This window comes from Perognathus longimembris, chromosome 23 (assembly GCF_023159225.1).
Source record: "Perognathus longimembris pacificus isolate PPM17 chromosome 23, ASM2315922v1, whole genome shotgun sequence".
NCBI lineage: Eukaryota > Metazoa > Chordata > Mammalia > Rodentia > Heteromyidae > Perognathus > Perognathus longimembris.
The window spans coordinates 727,615-746,758 of record NC_063183.1 but is presented as its reverse complement, the minus strand read 5'-3'; the positions used below and the strand labels follow the sequence as shown (position 1 = coordinate 746,758).

Genomic DNA, 19,144 nt, shown 5'->3' with positions numbered 1-19,144 from the left:
GTGAGCACAGTGCTTTGCACCAGTGCCTGCCACGTCCCGCATGAGCATTCCTTTGCACGAGGACCAAGCCGGCCGGGCTCGGGTGGAGCACCAGCCTAGCAAGCAAGCGTGAGGCCTCGGGATCACCACCGGCGCTCGCTAGGCCCACAGGCCAGACCCCCCGTGCACTCCCTGGCCACGCTCCCTCCCGGCAGTGCCTCCCGCCGCGCAGGAACTGCCCCCCACCCCTTCCGGCTCCGGACGGAAGTTGCCTCCGAGAAGCCGCCATCCAGTCTTCAGCGTGGAGATGACGAGCAAGGTCGGGAGCGGAGGAGCACCGGGGGCCGGGGGTCAACTCTGGCTCTGGGGAGCAACCGCGGGCCACACGCAGAGGGCACAGGCAAACGGGCCAGGCGAGGCGCAAAGCCTGTTCCGCCACGAGGGCCCCAGGTCTCCGCGGGGCAGAGCGGACACGCTCGCTTGAACTCAGTGGGAGCGGGTCTTCACGAGCCGGCCCGAAAGGCCGTCCTCCGTTAGGGCACAGCTCGCCCAGCAGCCCTCCCGACCCGGCGGGTGGAACACGAGGCTGCGACCCCCGACAGACGGGCCTGGCCTCTGCCTGTCCATCCACTCCACGGGGCATAGGAGGGTCCCCGCCCCCCACCCTGCCCTGTCCGTGCTGCTCTAGCTGCCACACTACCTTGCCCTTGGACTTCTCCAGGCTATTTCTGGACATCGAGGATGACCTGACTGATGGCCACGCCAGCCCAACCAATGCCCCCAGCCTCGTGCTTCTGCAGGCCCCGCTGGGTGCCTGCATGCCCACTGGAGTGCTCCATCCCAGGGAGGCCATTTCTAGGCCAGCGGAAGGAGCCTGTGTGTTCACCTGGCGGCCCAATTTGTGCCCTAATTTCCTAAGAAGCCCCTGGGACAGCAGCTGGCACCTGAGTGAGTCAGCAGTCGGAAAGTTTTCCATCTGACATGATGGCCAAAGCATACTGACCAATTCCAGAAGCCCAGGGTGGACCTAGTGACTTCTGCCTTAGAAACCTGACAGGAAGAGGAACACAAGGGGGCTACAGGGTCCATCTCGGCCATGACCAGGTCTCACTCGAGGAGCAAAAGGCACCTTGAAGGTACTCACTTGGTCAGATGGGGACACCACACTTACCTGGGCCACAAAGCAGTGTGGCTAGGGCTCCCCAGGGGCTGCATAAGGCCACCAAAGTGGCACATGAGGTAGAATCCTCACATCTCCCTTCCCCTCCCCATCCTGCAGCCTCCAAAAGGGTCAGTACCAGACTGCCCTGCATAGTAAGCACCCACACACCCACACCCACCCCAGCCTGCCCTCAACAGTGAACAACCCCATCACACCTGCCCTACCCCATGAGAAAACCCCCTCAGAGGGCCTGGCCTGGCATACATGGTGCACACCCCCAGGGACCTGGACAGACCTGGGGCCACTCCAGTACTTACACCCCCTTGCTATTAGCATCTTGGTTTTTTGTGGGCCCAATAAATCCCATGAAAACAAGAGTCCCACTTTCACATTTGGTTAGAAAACAAATCAAGGTATTGTGGACCCATGGCTCACCACTCTAAGCAATGATAGGGTCCCTGGGCTTGGAGGCCTACAGCTTTCCCACTGGTGCTCAACCAGACATTCCCATGTCTCAGAAAGTACACACATCCTGGCTTATGCTCCAATTCCAGAGTTCGCTCCATCCCATGGTGCCCCCACATGACATGTGTCAGGGTGCATGCCAAAGAGCACATGGGACCTAAGCAGGAGGGGTGAGCACAGTCCTCCCCCACCCTGAGGGGTAGCCATCTGCCCAGAATCAGCCTTGCTTCTGCTGGCCTTAAGCTTCCACAAACCCAAATCCAGAGTTTAAAAAAAAAAAATTTAATCCCTCATTTCCTCACATGCCCCAGTTCTAGAGGTACCTCCTGATCCAGCTGAGGCACAGGTGACCCCATTTCACTAGACCACAGCAGGGAGGCCTGCCAAGTGACTCCAGGGACCTGGGGTTCTATCTGTCCACTGACCACCTCCCCCGCCAGTGGGGGACCCAGGCCCAGCCCTCTGTTCTTCACTTGTAATATCCAGGTAGTGGCCAAATGGCTAGTGTACCCCCCCCCCCCACCGCAAGCAACAGCCAAGATCCTTCTTCTGTGTTATATGTGGCAGCCTCCCCCCGCCCCACTGCTGTTGCTACCTGGGAGCCCCTACCCAGGCAGCAGCCTGGCATGTGCATCACTGCAGTCCCTGGGGCACCCCCTGCCCAGAGCTGGTGAGGTGCTCTACAGAGCTATGCTGGGAAGTGGAAGGCAAAGCCTGACAAAGCACAGCCCACTCCCAAAGTGGCAGGCCCTACAGCACCCACAGGTATGCATTGTATGAGGCCCCCCCAGTTCAGTCAAATTGACTCCTTCAGGGTGCAGTTGCTTTGAAGCCATTGCCTGGAAAGTGGTCAGCACAGGGAGCAACTTCTGAGAGGCCCAGGCCCCTGGCAGGGAAGGCTCCCATCCCAGCCCCTCTCCTCTTCCCCTCCGGGAGGTTCACGCCCCAGCACCTCCACACACACACAAGGAGGGAGGCTCCTGTCCCAGCCTCTCTAGGCAAGCCTGGCCAGTGTCTTCAGTAGCCAAGCCCCCAGTGAGCTGCCAACCCACTTCTGGGGGTCGAACACTGGTCAAGAGGCCTTCAGATCTGGGTGCAAGAACCTGCAGAATCCACTGCTGTCCCCCAACGGTAGCCCAGGCAGCCACCAGCTGCAGGGCTCCACTGCATCCCAGGAGAGGGCACTGCAGGGCTGGGGAGGAGCAGCTCCTCGGGTCAGCCCCGCCTTACCAAGGCGGTGCCTGGCCCCAGGTGGCAGCAGTGGGCGGGGCGCCTGCTCAGCTCAGTCAGCCTCACCAGCCCAGCTCACCCTGCTCATCACCTCTCTGGCTACCAGTCCCTCTCCATCTCTTGCTCTCGCTGTCATCTTCTAAAGTAAGTTCAGCCAGCAGTTCACATGAGGGGAGACCCAGGCCACCCAATCCTAACTTCTGAGGCCAAGGCAGGTGCTGTGGGAGGTGGGACAACCCGGAACAGAGGCATGGGAGCTGGTGTTGCCGGCCCACAGTGCTCCGTGCTCAGCTGTCACCGCTGCGCCAGGGCATCTGCAGGGCTCCTGCTGCACCAGGCACAGGTAGGGCTGGAGGGCCATGATGCCCAGCCCATGAGCCCCACGCAAACCCTGTGCCCTCATGGGTGTGGGTGTGCTGGGCAGAAGAGCCAGGGGCTCCGGGAGTCTGGGAGAGGAACGCTGCCTGCCATCCCTCTCAACCCCCCACTGGCCCGACCTTGCCAGCGGACTAGGCACCCCCATGACCAGCCCCCTTCTCCCAAACCAGGATTTAAGGCCCCAGAGTGCTGCAACCACAGCACCCCTGGATGCTTTGCTCTGCCCAGACTAATGCTGGTACCCCAAAACAGGAGGCAGCTGGGGTGGGGCAAAAAGGGACTGCTGATACCCTGGAGATGGGAAGGGTAATGGGCAACCCACCCTCACTGCTCCTACCTGGCGCATGTCCTGAGAGCTCTCACCAGCACACAACCCACTCTGCCAGAGATGCAAATGGCAGCCAAATCCTCCCAGCCCCGGGATGAAGTCCTGCCTGCTGCATCCCACCTGTGCACAGCCTCCCAGTGGCCCTGGACCACGGGCTTGCAGGACAGCATGGGTGGAGGTTGGTGTGGGCACCTGGGCTGCACAGGCAGAGAGGAGGGTGGATGGGGGGTGCAGAGCCGGGATGGAAAGTTTGCCCTGCAGTTAATTAGCTCCTTTGGGGAGGGAAAGCACACAGAACCAGGTTAACGAGGCTTTCTGGGACTGTCTGGGTCCTGCGCCCGGCATTACCTCTGTGGACCTCAGCCTAAGCTGGCAGGAGAGACAGTCCCTACACTGTAGGGTTGTCCCTACAATGGGTGGGACCCCCTGCGGGGGAGACTCAGGACCTGGGCAGTGACTACAGGTGAAAAGCCTAGCTGTTGCATCCTCCCTGCCCTTCAGCTCCAGGCTGGCTACTTCCGAAGCCCCCGACCCCATGGAGGAGTGGGATGTCCCACAGATGAAGAAAGAGGTGGAGAGCCTCAAGTACCAGCTGGCCTTCAAGAGGGAGATGTCGTCTAAGTCCATCCCTGAGTGAGTGCCCACCCACCCAGTGCCCTCATTTGCCTGCCCCCAGGCTGTTCATTTGCATGAGCCGGGACCATGGGGCCAGCAAGTGCCATGGGAGGGACCATACCCCTCACAAGCTGGGACCAAGGGGCTGGCCAGGGGCCACAGGAGGGGCTGCACTCATGAGCAGGGACCTCGGGGTGGGCGGGGAGCCATAAGAGGGGCCACACTCCTCATGGAGCCAGGACACCAGACAGGCAGGGGCCATGGGAGGGGCAGCACTCCTCATGCCCACATTTGTCTCCACCCCACCCACAGGCTCCTCAAGTGGATTGAGGATGGGATTCCCAAGGACCCCTTCCTGAACCCCGACCTAATGAAGAACAACCCCTGGGTGGAGAAGGCCAAGTGTGCCATCCTGTGAGCCTGATGAGAGCAGTGTCAGCTACATGTTTATAAATACTTTTCCAAATGTCTGTGCTTCCATACATTCCCCATGGGGACAGCACCTGAGCACCAGGCAGGGAGGTTACAGCAGGTCCCTGATGTACAGGCTGCGCCGCACAGCGTTGGAGACCCCCTCATTGAAGCGGAACCACACCTCACTCCTGCCCACGGCTGTGCCCATGCACCACGTAGCAGTGTCCTCTGCAGCCTTGGCCTCTGTGGGGACCACATGATGTCACCCTTGATAACCTTCCTGCCCACCAAGTCCCATGTCCCCCTGACCACCACACACCTGTGCTCTGGGTCTCAGCTCTCCTGACCAAAACGCGTCCAAAGAAGTCCCTCTCGAGCTGGTGGGGAAGAGGGCATCAGGCCAGTGGGATTGGGCTGGCAGGGTCGGGGTCTGGGGTGTCGGGGGTTGGGGTGGCAGGGGTGGGGCCATGGGGTTGGGTCAGGGCCAGGAATGGCAGGGGTCAGAGTTGGGGTGGTGGGATTGGGGTGGTAGGGTGGGGCCAGGGCCAGGTGGTGGGGTGGGAGTAGGAGTCAGATTGGGATGGCAGGGTAGGGCCCTGAGGTTGGGTCGGGGTCAGGGCCAGGGCCAGAGGGGGTGGGGGTGGTTACGTTGTGGCCGACAGGGTCAGGAGAGATAAGGGTCTTGGGGCCCTTCCCAGGGCAGAAGCTATGAGAGCACCTCTGAGTAACATGACAAGGCTAGGGAACTGCTCCCAGCTCACTACCTAGCAGCCCAAGCTTGATGGAGGGGATTGTGAGGACTGAGCCAGCCCCACATTGATTCCACAGTGCCCACCCCATGCCTCATGTGTCCTGTGGCTGGCTCAGCCTCCCCCCACAATGGGCCAGGCCACCCTAGCACTGCCCCTGCAGTTTGCCCCGCCCTAGCCCGATCCCACACCTGAGCCTCCGGGTCCACCCTCTTCATGATGTGCTCCAGCCGCTGCTTGTGATTGCACGGGGCAGGCCGCCTCTCCCCCTTTTCCCCACTGTTCCCTCGCAGGTTGGCAGGACCTGGGGAATCCCTGTCCACCTGCAGGGACAGCATGATGAGGATTGGCTAGACGGGGCCAGACCACTGTGGGGTCCACCTCAGAGCCCTGGGGCCAGCTCACCTGGGGGCTGTCCCTGGCCCAGGCCAAAGCCTCTGCCCGCCGCATCTTCTCCACCTCAATCTCCCGGGCAATGAGCTGCTTGGCCTGGTAGGTAAGGGGCTTGCGGGCAGGCAGCTGAGGGAAGCGGCAAACCTCCTCCACATTCCTGCTCAAGTGGCCAAAGGACACCAGGGCACTGGTCACCGGTCAGAGCCGGGGACCTGCCTAGGACACCAGTGAGCTAAGGTAAGGTAAGATCCTGTCACTGCCATACCTCAGACTCATGGCAGCTCAGTGCCCCTGGCATGCACACTAGCCTACAGCTAGTGCCCCTGGCTCTAAGTAGGGTGACCCCAGAAGCGGCCCCAGTTGAGAGAGGAAACAAGAGATTGGCAGGGCCAGGCTGGGCCTCTCTTGAGCAGCAGGACAAAAGCTGTGGCAGCCACACCTTGCAGAACGAAGGAAGCTGGTCATGCACAGGGCCAGTTACCAGCTCAAGGGAGACACCAAGGCTGGACATCTCTGCAAGGCTCTCAAGGCACTGCCCCCACCACACATTTGGCGATGGGCTGCGCTGGCCTTGCCCACCGTGGACACCTCCCTGGGACACATGGTTCCACACCTCCCCACCGTGAGCTCTGGGGACTCACGGCTCCAGCCTGTAGAGGTACTGTCCATCTGGTGTGCGCTCCTGGCGGTAGGTGAGACTGTAGGCTAGCATGGTGCCCACCAGGCTAGACAACTGTTTCTTCTCTCGGGCACTGTACAGCTGTGTGCTCACCTAGGTACAAGGTGGGCAGAGGGGAAGCTGAGCAAGGACAGATCTAGCAGCCAGAAGCCCCTCGCCTCTGCGGTGCCCGGCACTCACGGGGCGCAGCTTGGGGGCGAGGACGTCCAGGAGCAGGCAGAGGGTGTCCAGGACGAGGGCCTGCGATGTAGCCCAGCTGCGGATGGCTGGTGCAATGCCAGACACCAGTGTCTGGATCAGGTTCCTTGTGTGGCTCATGCGACTCTGGGCCTGGGGCAGAGGGTTGCCGTTATGGCACTTCAAGAGAGTGAGCCAGAGCCAAGCTGGGGAGAGCCCCCAGGGCTGGGCCAGGGTGCAGGTGGGTATGGGCTCACCTCCTGCTGACTGCTGGGGAAGGCGATGCGTGGCACGTGGCTGGAGGCAAAGAGCACGTGGAAGGCCGCAGGGAGGAAGGGCAGGTAGCGCAGAAGCTGGAAGTTCTGGCCTTGGTAGGCGGCCCCCTCCACCAGGTCATCAAAGGCCAGCCAGTCCAGGGCCAAGCACACAGTACCAAGGCTGGAGTCCCGCAGCCGGAGCAGCAGGAAGTTGTCAAACAGGCCCTGTGGGCAGTGGGATCCCTGAACGCCCACACCTGGCCCCCTGCCCACCCATGGCAGACACCACCTCCTGGGCACCCTGCAAAACCGGGTGCAGGAGTCAGCTCCCAACACTAAGGAGTCACCACAGGCCAAGGAGTACACACTTGACTGACAAAGACCCCAGCCCCAACCTAAGACAGCAGCACAGTGCCTCATCACCATGGCCGGCCCACTGCTCCTTGCTTTACCCTCCCCGTCCCCTGCAATCCCACTGTCCTTCCTTGTCCTGGCCTGCTCCATGAGAGTCCTACCCCCACCCCCAAGGCCACCCCACCGCCCCGTCATCCCCGTGGATTTTCAGATGGGTCATAGATTTCCAGCCGCTAATCCCAAGCTGCTTAGCACTCACTGGAGGCAGCTCGGGTAGGACTTCCTGGGGGGGACTTCCTGGGTGGCGTCTGCCACCCACTCAGGCCACAACTCTTCACCTGCTCTCTACCTTGAGTACCCACATCTAAATAAAAGTGAACTCCCTCAGTCCCCAGGATCCCTCTCCCAGCATAGGCCAGAGCAGAAGACCCACAACCAGCATCTCTGGTCCCCAACAAACCACCAATGACTGGCTATCAGACACAGACACATGCACACACACACATGCCCATCTCCAGTCTTGTCCCTTCCACCAGCCTGTCTCCTAGCCCTGCCCCTGCTCCCTCACTCCCAACTGCAAAGCACCTCTGCTGGCCATGCACTCCTGCCATTCCGGAGGGCCAGAGGAGCGGGAAGGGTTTTTTTTTTTTTTGTTTTTGTTTTTTTTTTTTTTTTTTGGCCAGTCCTGGGCCTTGGACTCAGGGCCTGAGCACTGTCCCTGGCTTCTTCCCGCTCAAGGCTAGCACTCTGCCACTTGAGCCACAGCGCCGCTTCTGGCCGTTTTCTGTATATGTGGTGCTGGGGAATCGAACCTAGGGCCTCGTGTATCCGAGGCAAGCACTCTTGCCACTAGGCTATATCCCCAGCCCCGGGAAGGGTTTTTAATGGACAGCAGGTACCTGGACCACCTTCTCATGCTCGCCTGCAGAGGTGGTGACTCGCAGGATGTGGTAGAAACGCTGAGAGGCCAGCGGCAGGGAGCTCATATCTCCCTGACTGAATAGAAGCGACGAGGCCAGCAGGGGCTGGTCCTGGCCCACGAGTCGCCTGCAGTGTAGAAATGGAAGGCAGGTGGAGTCCAGTGAGAGGCAGGGCACCCCACCTATCCTAGGGGATCCATCCTGGGCAATACCACCACTGGCAAGGGCCACCCAGAGGTACCGGCTTAGGCCCCCAGGCCTGGCAGAAGGCTCAGAACTGAGCTGAGGCGGGGGAGGGAGGGTCAGGGAAGGGCACCCTCAGGGACCAGCTTGGGAACAAAGCATCCCACAGACCTAGGAGGCTCAGAGAAACCCCGAAGGCTGGCCAGAGGCTCCAGGCCTCATGGTCACTAGGTGTGTTGGTGAAGGTAATGCTCGGGTGGTCGTCCCCAGCTCACAACATTGTGGGCACCCCCAGCTCATAACATTGTGGTGTCCCCAGCTCAGGACAGGTGGGCATTCCTGGCTCCCAGCACCAGACCTGACCAGCTGTTCCTACCTCTGAGCTCGGGGCAGCTGGAAGACATTCTGCCATACAGAGAAGAGTCCCTTACGCTGGTCCTTGAGGCCAACACGGGTGGTCTGCACGTCCTGCATGCTCAGCTCCCGGCGGCCCCCGCCCATATAGGAACTGGACACCGGTGGCAGAATGAGAGGCAAACACCCTGACCTGCCCCACCTCCCTAAGCCACCCTGCCACCCACCCCCAAACCACCTTCCTACCTGACCACCTACACTACCTGCCCACCTAGGCCACCCACATGTCATCCCCCCCTCCCCCCCGCCACCTGGCCAGGCTACCCACCCACCCAGGCCACCTGCCCACCAGCCCACCTGCAGGGTATTAATGCAGGCACGGATATCATTGTCTGTCTTCTCACAGAGGGCTGCCAGCGCGCCTGGATCCGACCGCATGCCCTGCCGCAAGGAGATCTAGGGGAGAGAGGTGGTCCACCACTGCTCCAAGGGGCCACAACCAGACCACCTGCCCAAGCCACTCTGAGGGCCCACAGGGAACAGGGAACTCTGAGGGAACAGGGGCTTCACAGGAAGTGGGGCCACAGGGGACAGGGGCCACAGGAAATGGTGCCACAAGGAACAGGGGCCCACAGGAAAAAGGGGCCATAAGGAGCAGGGCCCCATAGGAAACAAGGGCCACAGAAAATGGGCCCATAGAAATGGGACCACAGAGAACAGGGGCCCACAGGAAGGAGGGGCCCACAGTAAACAGGGCCACAAGGAACAGGGGCTCACAGGAAACAGGGCCACAGGGAATAACCTCACCCCTGCCTGACCACCTACCACTACAGGCCAAGCTGGTCCTGGTCTAGGTTAGGAACATTTCAATGAAGAGGAAAGAGGGGTGGGGTGGTGAGGCTAGGACCCCATGCCCCCACCCACAGCGACCCTGCTGACCTCCTGAAGCCGCTGCACCAGCCTGGAGGGAAGAGTCGGGGGGATGTGGAGCAGAAAGGCCTGCTGCTTCAGCTGCCGCAGAGATGGTGTAAATCTATGGGAGGGGCAGCACTGGCCATACCACAGGCAAGCACTGGCCAGCCATGCGACATCTGCTGGGGAGGCTACCCCAGACCCCACGCCCTGAGGCCCTGAGCCCCACATCCCATGCCCCACTCACTGGTCATTGCAGATGCAGATAATGGGCCTTGTCAGAAGGCCTCCATCTGCCCGGCGCCGCCGTCCTCCACCTGTGGGCACTGCCAGGGTCCCTGGCTCCACTTCCTGTGGTCCCCTGCGGTTCAGGATGCTCAGGAGAACGTTGATGGCAGCCTTTGGGGAGATGCAGGGGGGAAGAGTGAGTTTTTGGCTCCAGTGTCCCCCTGCCACCCTCCCACCCCAAGCAACTAGGAGACTCACTGTGGGGGCCCCATCAATCTCATCAATGACCAGGCAGTTGGGCCGCCCCCCTGAACCCAGCACCGACTCCATCTGCGTGGCTGCCTCGATGCGTGTCAGGAAGGCCTCAGGACTACGGTCATCACTGCACAATGTGGAGGCCAGGAGAGGGGTTCCTGAAACGGAGCCTCTCCCCATGAAACCCAGAACAGTCTCCATGCCCAAGCTACACCACATTGCACCTCCCACTAGACATGGCAGCTGCCACCAACCCCAGCAAGCCCCAAGGAAGGAGTGAGCCCATCCAGGGCCTAGCCCCACCCATCCACAAGAGAAGATAGGCTACTTACCTGGCGTTCATCTCCACCACACAGTAACCTGCATGCCGGGCAACCACATGGGCCAGTGTGGTCTTCCCCAGCCCTGGGGGCCCACACAGCAGTGCCACCTGCAGGTAAGGACGATAATGGGTCTGTGCCCCTGGCCTCTGGGAAGCTCCCACAGGACAGCCAGAGACTGGAAACCATTGTGCAAGCTGGGAGCCAATCAAACAAGAGCACAGTACTCAGAACCAGAGAACCCTGCAAGAACTGAGTTCTTGCTAGCACCCACACAAATGACCCCAGCATCATGCTGGCAAGGGACACAACCCTCCAATGAGCATTGCTTATCTAAATTACTAGAACAGATTCAAGTCCAAACACAACCAGAGAAAGGCCATGTTGGCTCTTCATACCGGCTTTGGTGTCAACATGCCTATGTGGCCTCTAGAACTAAAGGTGTCTCATGAACCCCTAAGACTGCAATGGCATCCACTGCCAGAGACAGAGCTTCAGGCTCAGGGAGTCCGCAGCAGGGCAGCAATGTGGGACCCACCTTCTGCCGGGGTCTCCGGCTGGGGTCCAGCTCGGCCTCCAGCATCTCCTCCAGCACCTGCTCATGGCTTTTCCACTTGCCGGGGACCGTGGCCTCTTTCCCTGTCTGGCCTGGCTCCATACTGGGCCTGGGCTTCCGGACAGGCCTCTCTTGGCCAAACACTACCAGGTCCCAGAGTTTCAGCCACTTGAGGAGGCAGCGGTTGGTGAACTGCAGGAAGGGAGGCATGACCTAGCAGAAGGTCCCCTACCCACCCTCTCATCCTTCAGCCCCAGACTTGCCGCAGATAGGAAGCCTGAGCCACCAGTCCCGCCACAGATAAGAACGTGCAATACCTGCCACAGTGACACACAAGAGCCCCCACAGACAGTGACCCTAAGCCACTAGACCTGCCACAGACAGGGATACACAAGACCCGCCACAGACAGGGATATGCAAGACCCACCACACAAAGGGACCCTGAGCCACCAGACCTGCCACAGAAATATGCAAGACCCACTACAGACAAGGACATGCAAGACCTGCCACAGACAGGAACCCTGAGCCTCCAGACCTGCCACAGGGACACACATACCCACCACAGATGGGGACAGGCAAGATCTGCCATACTGCATGAAGCCTGGGCTAAATCCCCCATATCACATAAACAGGAAAAGCCAGAAGTGGCACTGTGGCTCAAGTGGTAAAGAACTAGCCTTGAGCAAAAGAATCTCAAGGACAGTCCCAGGCCCTGACTTCAAGCCCGGGACTGCAAGGGGGAAAAAAAAAGCAAAACTGCCACAGACAGCAACCCTGAGCCACCACACTTGCCACAGACAAGGACAATGAGCAACAAAACCCACCACAGACAGTGATATAGGCTCAGGAGGAAGGCCCTGCCAGTGAATAAGAGTGGGTCTCATTGGGCACCACTGCCTCACGCCTGTAATCCTAGCTACTCAGGAGGCTGAGATCTGAGGATCGTGGTTCAAAGCCAGCCCAGGCAGAAAGTCCATGATACTCTTATCTCCAACGAACCACCAGAAAACTGGAAGTAGCATTGTGGCTCAAGGTGGTAGAGTGCTATTCTTGAGCAGAAGAGCAGAGCTCAGGGACAGCACCCAGGCCCAGAGCTCAAGCCCCTGTGACTGACAAAAAAAAAAAAAAAGAGTGGGTTTCCCTAGGGCCTGTATCATCACAGACTCGAACCCAACTCCCTGCCTAGCCAGGGAACCCCAGCTTCAGTGGTTATGAGGGGGACAGGCTGGGGTACTCAGGCTCCTAACCTAGCTCATAGGTAACCGAGCAATAAGCCAACCCTATGCTGACTCAATTTCCCCATCTACAATTCCATGTGTAAACCAGAGGCCCCACCCCATCCAGTGGCTGCAACACAAACAACAGCTAGCAGAGAAAGCCAGTCATCAGTCATATATGAGCAAGAATAAGACCTCACATCATCACTGAGCAGCTCTGTGTAGCGTTGGGGTGCAAACTCATCTACCCACAGGCAGTGTTGGGGGGTGTCTCGGCTGTCAGCCAGCTCTTCTTCCTCAGGGGCCCCCACAGGCTGGGCCTCCTCCTCTTCAGACCTAAGGCTGGAGAGCGTGTATCCTGAGCTAACAAGCCCCAGCTATGACCCCTGACAGGGACCATGCTGACCATACAACCCACAGAGTTGGTACAGGAACTAACACTGGATCCAGGAACAGAAGAGCCATGAGTCACCTGTGCAAAGATTCTGAGAGCTGCTGGGTCTCCTCAAGCAGCTGCCGCCGCCGCTATACAAAAAGAACAGATTGGGGTCAGACAGCTCCAACACATAGTCCCTCCCTACCCCTCAAAATGCAGGCCCCCACCTCACTGTCAACTTGCTCCTTCAGGGAGGTGAAGGACACACCCAGCAGGTTCAGCTGGCCATGACCTCTCCACTGGACACTCGAGAAGGAGCTCTAGGTGGGGAGAAGTCATCACTGTCTCTGGACACAGTGCCCACCCCCTCAGAAGTTAGCAGACCAAGGGAGACAGATGAGACCCTGTCTCCTCAGATGGTGACCAAAGGATGAGAGCTCTAAGGTCTTGAGAGGAGAAAAGGAGAAGGCAGAGAGGAGAATCCTTCCACCTCCCTCCAGCCACACATGTGGCCTGCAAATCACCTCATGCAGGGAAAGGCCAGGCCACTGCTGGCAAAAGCAGCAAATATGATCTGCTGCCCAGTCCGCAGAAGACCTCCTAGGACCATGAGACACACTGGAGATCCCTTTCTGGAAGCACCTTCCTAGATAGCACCCACCTGTACCCCAGTGCCGGTAGGGTCTGCTCGTAAGACCAGAAAGGCTCGGTCACCGCCTGTGGATGTCACGTTGATGTAATCCTCCAAGACAGGAGGCCGCCTCAAGACAGGATTGCGGGGACCCGGCAGGGCACGTGAGAGGCCCAGGTCAGCACTGGCGTCTGGAGGCCTGGGAAGGGGCAGGGGCTCCAGCTTGGGGTTGCACCCTCACAACTCCTTCAACAGAGTGCAGGGCCCACCTCAGCTACCAGGCTGCTCATAGAACCCCACTTCCGAGGCCTCCTTCAGGGCCTGGTATCTTTCCAAGGCCTTCTGGGACAGATAAGGGAGTCTGCAGTCCCTAAGCCACACACCCAGCACCCCACAGCTCCTGGGGAACCTCAGGACTCAGTGGGGGAGTGATGTCCCCAGGTGGGGAGTCAAGTGGCTCCTCTCTCTCTGGATCAAAGTTCAGTTGCTTCACCACCTCCAATCTGGGACGTTTGACCTTGAGGGCTGCAGAAACACGCAGGGAAAGTGTCCCCCTCCCTACTGTGCCTCAGACCCCCCCCTCAGGCTCCTACCCTTCTTGCACAACCCCCACCTCACCCTTCCCACACACCCCAGTCTCACCCTCTCCTTCATCCCTCCCTAACACCCCCACCTCACCCCTACCCTCCTGCCTCACTCCCCCACACCCTCACTCCTCTTGCATACTCTGACTCACCCTTTCCTCACACCCCTCCCCCCCATACACACTTCGTACCTCAGCGTCCCCCAATCCCCCTTCCCCGGACACCCCCCCCCCCGCCTCACCCTCCCGCACACCCAGCGGCCGCACATACTGGGGAGTGGGGATCCGGCCGTCTCGACATCATCCACCTCCCGCTTCGCAGCCGGAGCACGGAGGTCCCTGGAGGCCCTGCGGGACAAGAACGGGAGGCAGAGGAGCCCCTAGCCCTGGCCTCCTGGAAACTGGGGTGGGCAGGACCTGCGCTGGGCTGCGGACTCGCGTAGGGCTGCTGGCCCGCGCAGGATCCCGGGGCCGGCGTCCCCGCGGAAAAGGGGTCACGGCCGCCATACGGGCAGACCGGGGCTCCGGCCGGCTCCGGGCAGGGCCACCGCCCACCTTCCAGCTCGGCTAGCACCTCGAGCTCGGCCTCGAATTGGCTGTGGAAGTCGTCCTCGAGGTCCTGCGGCTCCTCCTCATAGTCCTCCATCTCGCCGGGACCCAGAACCCGGTTCCACCGCCCGGCCGCGCGCCCGAACCTCCCGCGCTGCCGCCGCGCCCCGCCCCCTGGAGCGTCCCCGGCCGCCAATCAGTGGCCGGCGTGCCCGGCGACGTCCGCCATTAGCCAACGCGGGCGGAGCTGCGCGCGCAGGCTGCCGTACGGCATCCAATCCCCTCTCAGAGGTCGGAGTCGCGGGATGGCAGCGCTCACCATTGGCAGTCACGGCCGTCTGTCCCCGGTAGGGCGGGGCGTGGGCGGGCCGGAGGCGGGGCTGCGCGCGCAGGCTGAGCCTGGAAGTGGCACGGTGTAAGATGTCTGCCCGTGAGTGGTACGCGGGGTACTCGGGGCTGGAGCCGGGGCAAGGCGGCGGTGTTGGGAAGAAGAAGCCGGGGCGTGGGAAGCAGCGGCCGTTCAGCTCTCCAGGGGGCGGGGACTCAGGGCCTGTAGAAGGCCCAGAATCCGTGGGGACGCCGCAGTCCTGGTGCTCGCTCCGTAACCGGGCCGGGACTTGTATGGGGCGGGGAGGCGTGGAGGTGGGGAGATAGGGAGGTGGGCAGCGGGGCAGGGAGGTGGGCAGCGGGGCGGGGGGGGGGGGTGCTGGGCAGCAGGGGCAGGGGTGAAGTGGACTGCCGAGCTACTCCTCCCGTGTCTGGGGCTTGAGATCACTCTTGAACGCAGACCTTGGTCGATCCACCCCAGCCCTTGCCCTGGCCCCGGTGCGAGGCATGACCCTTCCCCAGGCCTCACTCCTACCTGCGTGGTAGGTCCCGACATGGAGCCAGGTAGCGTGGAGAACCTATCCATTGTGTATCGGAGCAGCGACTTCCTGGTGGTGAACAAACACTGGGACCTGCGCATTGACAGCAAGACCTGGAGGGAAACCCTGACCCTGCAGAAGCAGCTCAGGCACCGCTTCCCCGAGCTGGCTGACCCTGACACCTGCTATGGGTTCAGGTACACAGGTAGCCCCTTGGCTGCAGTCATCCAAGGGAAGCAACATGGAGGCTGGACTTGCCCCAGAAGGTGCTTGCCGAAATACAACAGAGTTAGACACCACTAATTCTCTCCCTGTCCAGATTCTGCCACCAGCTGGACTTCTCCACCAGTGGTGCTCTGTGTGTGGCTCTGAACAAGGCAGCAGCAGGCAGTGCTTACAGATGCTTCAAGGAGCGGAGGGTCACCAAAGCCTACTTGGCTCTGGTGAGCCTGGGTGGTCCTGGAGGGGAGGGAAGGGGATAGAGTTCAAAACTCCCTACCCACTTCAGCAGACTTCAAACCTGAGTCCCTGGTCCCATTTGGTCACCTGGACATAGGGCAGGCTTTCCGGCAGAGGCAGGCTGGTCCAGCTTCTCGGTGGAGGTAGGCTGGTCCTGTGAGTTGCCTGGGGTGCTCCTGTCCGGCAGGTCCGGGGTCATGTCCAGGAGAGCCGGATGACCATCAGTTACGCCATTGGCAAGAACAGCACCGAGGGTCGGACCCACACCATGTGCATTGGGGGCACACAGGGTATGGAGACTGGGGGCAGGGGCAGTGTGCATACCTCCAGCATGGACAGGCCAGCCCAGGCAGGTGTGGGCTGCAGTTGACTGAAGTTGCAGGGCTGGCCCAGCTGACTACCACACTCATCTCTGCCTCCAGGTTGTGAGAACCCAAAGCCAAGCCTCACAGAGCTGGTGGTCCTGGAACACGGATTGTATGCTGGTGACCCTGTGTCCAAGGTGCTGCTGAAGCCTCTCACAGGTGTGCCCAGTCACCCAGGGAATGACCCTGAGGTGGAAGCAGTGTGGCCTGCCTGTGGCCACTTGACCATCTAGGCAGAGCCAGTGGCTAAGTCTACATTCCCCTGGGGTCTCCAGCTTGGCTCTGCTTGCACAAGCAGTGGTTGCTTGTCCTGATCTCAGAGCCTAGCACCTCATCTGTAAAGGAATGGGGAGGGTGTGGTCCCTAGGGACTACCGTGAGGTTCTACAGCAGAACCAGATATGGCATCAGCTCAGTGGGGCCCTGTCCATTCCTAACCCTCCCTTCCCCAACCTGCAGGACGGACTCACCAGCTTCGTGTGCACTGCAGCGCCCTCGGCCACCCCATCGTGGGCGACTTGACCTACGGGCAGGCCACCGGCCAGGAAGACCAGCCCTTCCGCATGATGCTGCATGCCTTCTACCTGAGGATCCCCACCCCAGCAGAGTGTGTGGAGGCCTGCACACCAGACCCCTTCCTGCCTGTCCTTGACGCCTGCTGGAGCCCCCGCACCCTGGTGCAGCCACTTGACCAGCTCGTGCAGGCCCTACGGGCTGCCCCAGACCCTGACCCCATGGCTGAGGAGCCTGGGCCCTGCAGCTCCTCTGTACCCCTGCCTGAGCCTGGCCGTCCCCCTCCTGAGACGCAGGCACAGCGAGCCTCCTGCCTGCAGTGGCTCTCAGAGTGGACAATGGAGCCAGACAACTGAGAGCCGTGGGGCTGCTAGACACAGCAGCTAAGACAGCCGTGACTGCTATAGGATGGCTACTCTGACTAGGAGGCCGAGGCCTGGTGGGGCCTTTCTGGAAGCATTCCCCAAGGGAAGCCCAGAATCCTCCCCTGGAACAGAAGGTCATCCCAGGGGTCTCCATCTTCTACACTTGCTTGAGGCCACAGCGCTGGAGGGAAGGAGGAGCCAAGACCTGGGAAGCCTTTGCTCCATATGCAGCTCCTCCTGGGCCCACACAGAGACCTGGAAGAGCCATGCTGGCCTCCTCACCTGGGCCTTGGCCCCCGGCCCAGCCAGGTCTGCATTCTGAAATGTTTTGCTCCACTCAGATCTTCTAATTCTCAATTTGGCTGGGTCCTCTAGCCTGTCCCCTGCTTGCCTTGTGCCTTTGCCTTTGCCGGACTCTTCTAGGGCCTCACCCTCCTCTGCCTGTGTCCTGTGCTTGGCCAGGGGTGGAGGGGTCAGGACACCTTCCATTTGCACCCGTGCCTCCAAGCCTTATGTGATGTTGCTTCTGCTGCATGGGCTCCCAGCCACAGCTCATCCTATCTATCTGCCTTCAAGGGCCAGCCTGGGAGTCCCTGGGCCTCAGCTCCTCCATCCCCCACAATACAGCCATGCCATGCTGGTACAGCCAGAGTCTAGGATTACAAATAAATGTTTAGTGGCCAACCCTTACAGTGTTCATGAGTGTACCTGATTAAGGAGCTGGAATGCCCCAGACCCTTGCTCGCCCTGCAACCAAGACTGCAGTGAGCACCTTACAGTGCTGGTTTGGTGGTAAGGAGGCTGGGCTGTTGTGGGAGGCAGGATCTGCTCAGAGGATACCCCAGCCCTCCTAGTCAAAAGCAGTGACATCCAGCCACCTGAAGCCACGGTCCTGATAAGGCCACTCTTCCTGGTGTCGGTCTGCAGCCTGGGTCCACAGATGGCCTGGCCTCAGCATCCCAGAATGCTTAAGGAGAATGACACTGCTGTGTTCTGGTCCCTGCCCAGTCCACCCTCCCCACCCCATCTCCAGCTGCCTGCCCAGTCTCAGGAAAGATCCCACGGGGGCGAGGGACACGGGGTCCTGAGCCAACCTTTGCACTTTCTGTGCCTGTTTCTTCATCTGCCAAGAGGGGAGAGAGGATCTGAGACCAGCCTTCCTCACCTCTGGACCTTCTCACCAGCGATGGCCTGGTTCACTCCCATATCTTCAGCTGCCATCGGGAGACCTTGGGAGCCTCCTCCCTGTGGGGTCCCCAGCCCTCCTCGACCACAGCAGCTCTCAGGAAAGATGTTTCCAGAAGCTCAACAGAAGAACCCACCTCCCAGAACTCCAGCCCAGCTACTGGGACCCTGCTCCCTCCTTGCTGTTGCCATGTCTGCTGCCACCACATGGGGGCACTGCTGACCACTGGCCGTCTCCCTGACCTCATCCTGAGATGCCCTCCAAGCTGGTTCAGGCAGCTTCTACAGGACCCGTGGGGGCTCACACCTCCCCTGGGCCCGCAGGCAGGCAGCGCTGCCCCGAGACTCCCCAAGGCCCCGGCCAGGCATTCCCTGCTGCTGGGAAGCCGTGCTTGGGTCTTCTCCAGCTGCCTGTCCTCACCACTCTGTCCCTAGAGCCCTCAACAGTGTTCCGGGCTCTGCAAAGGCCTGTTGGAAAGGCAGAGGGCCACTAGCTGCTAACCACACACACAGCCTGGGCCCCTGAAGCTGGCATAAGGGGCAACCAAATCCCTGGGGTGCGGGTGGTGTTGACTCTTGCAGCTGAGTCCACACTGCAGAGTCCACATTTCTGAGTCCACACTGCAGGCCCAACAGAGCCCCATCTAGGTAGCAACTGCAGTGAGTCCACAGGCAGGGCCAGGGTTCAGGTTCAGCCTGGGACACCCAGTGCTCTTCCCACCTTAGCTAGGAGAAGCTCCAACCACTGGAGGGTCAAGAAGTTCCTCCTCCTCGGGCTGGGGATATGGCCTAGTGGCAAGTGTGCTTGCCTTGTAAACATGAAGCCCTGGGTTCGATTCCCCAGCACCACATATACAGAAAATGGCCAGAAGTGGCGCTGTGGCTCAAGTGGCAGAGTGCTAACTTGAGCAAAAAAAGAAGCCAGGGACAGTGCTCAGGCCCTGTGTCCAAGCCCCAGGACTGGCCAAAAAAAAAAGTTCCTCTTCCAGTCTGCCTTCCTGCTGGTTTTACACACACACAGATACACACACACACACACACACACACACACACACACACACCCCACTACCACCACTAAGATCAGCCTGAGGAGCCCCAATGATGGCTCCTAGGGCTGCTAAGGACATG

At 60.5% G+C, this 19,144-nt stretch overlaps 3 protein-coding genes across 7 annotated transcripts; 2 read left to right on the top strand and 1 right to left on the bottom strand.

Annotated features, from left to right (window-relative positions):
• The first annotated feature begins 682 nt into the window (after window positions 1-682).
• Window positions 683-4,600, top strand: Gng13 (G protein subunit gamma 13). Of its 3 annotated transcripts, XM_048332915.1 has the most exons (4): window positions 1,344-1,408; window positions 2,858-2,980; window positions 4,044-4,175; window positions 4,470-4,600. In XM_048332915.1, exons 3-4 carry the CDS (start codon window positions 4,078-4,080, stop codon window positions 4,573-4,575), a joined length of 204 nt encoding a protein of 67 aa, XP_048188872.1. In that variant the 5' UTR covers window positions 1,344-1,408; window positions 2,858-2,980; window positions 4,044-4,077; the 3' UTR covers window positions 4,576-4,600. The 3 variants fall into 3 exon arrangements, with proteins under 3 accessions (XP_048188874.1, XP_048188872.1, XP_048188873.1); XM_048332917.1 differs by lacking the exons at window positions 1,344-1,408; window positions 2,858-2,980 and adding an exon at window positions 683-1,115; XM_048332916.1 differs by lacking the exon at window positions 2,858-2,980 and having other exon boundaries at window positions 1,358-1,408.
• Window positions 4,601-4,673: 73 nt separating this feature from the next.
• Window positions 4,674-14,381, bottom strand: Chtf18 (chromosome transmission fidelity factor 18). The gene is given in 24 exon segments (XM_048332918.1): window positions 4,674-4,814; window positions 4,891-4,948; window positions 5,512-5,643; window positions 5,726-5,870; window positions 6,355-6,485; window positions 6,573-6,722; window positions 6,827-7,051; window positions 8,080-8,227; window positions 8,660-8,775; window positions 8,777-8,791; window positions 8,995-9,093; window positions 9,577-9,670; window positions 9,797-9,948; window positions 10,036-10,159; window positions 10,365-10,462; window positions 10,891-11,100; window positions 12,326-12,467; window positions 12,598-12,650; window positions 12,729-12,821; window positions 13,163-13,331; window positions 13,516-13,657; window positions 13,987-14,046; window positions 14,049-14,137; window positions 14,225-14,381. Coding segments are annotated over 24 exon segments (2,916 nt in total). The 5' UTR covers window positions 14,362-14,381; the 3' UTR covers window positions 4,674-4,680.
• A 286-nt stretch (window positions 14,382-14,667) lies between these two features.
• Rpusd1 (RNA pseudouridine synthase domain containing 1) lies at window positions 14,668-17,510 on the top strand. 3 transcript variants are annotated; one of them, XM_048332962.1, is made up of 6 exons: window positions 14,668-14,701; window positions 15,138-15,327; window positions 15,450-15,573; window positions 15,777-15,879; window positions 16,012-16,113; window positions 16,413-17,510. In XM_048332962.1, exons 2-6 carry the CDS (start codon window positions 15,146-15,148, stop codon window positions 16,820-16,822), a joined length of 921 nt encoding a protein of 306 aa, XP_048188919.1. In that variant the 5' UTR covers window positions 14,668-14,701; window positions 15,138-15,145; the 3' UTR covers window positions 16,823-17,510. The 3 variants fall into 3 exon arrangements, with proteins under 3 accessions (XP_048188919.1, XP_048188920.1, XP_048188921.1); XM_048332963.1 differs by having other exon boundaries at window positions 14,681-14,701; window positions 15,114-15,327; XM_048332964.1 differs by lacking the exons at window positions 14,668-14,701; window positions 15,777-15,879; window positions 16,413-17,510 and having other exon boundaries at window positions 15,027-15,327; window positions 16,012-16,101.
• The last annotated feature ends 1,634 nt before the right edge of the window (window positions 17,511-19,144 follow it).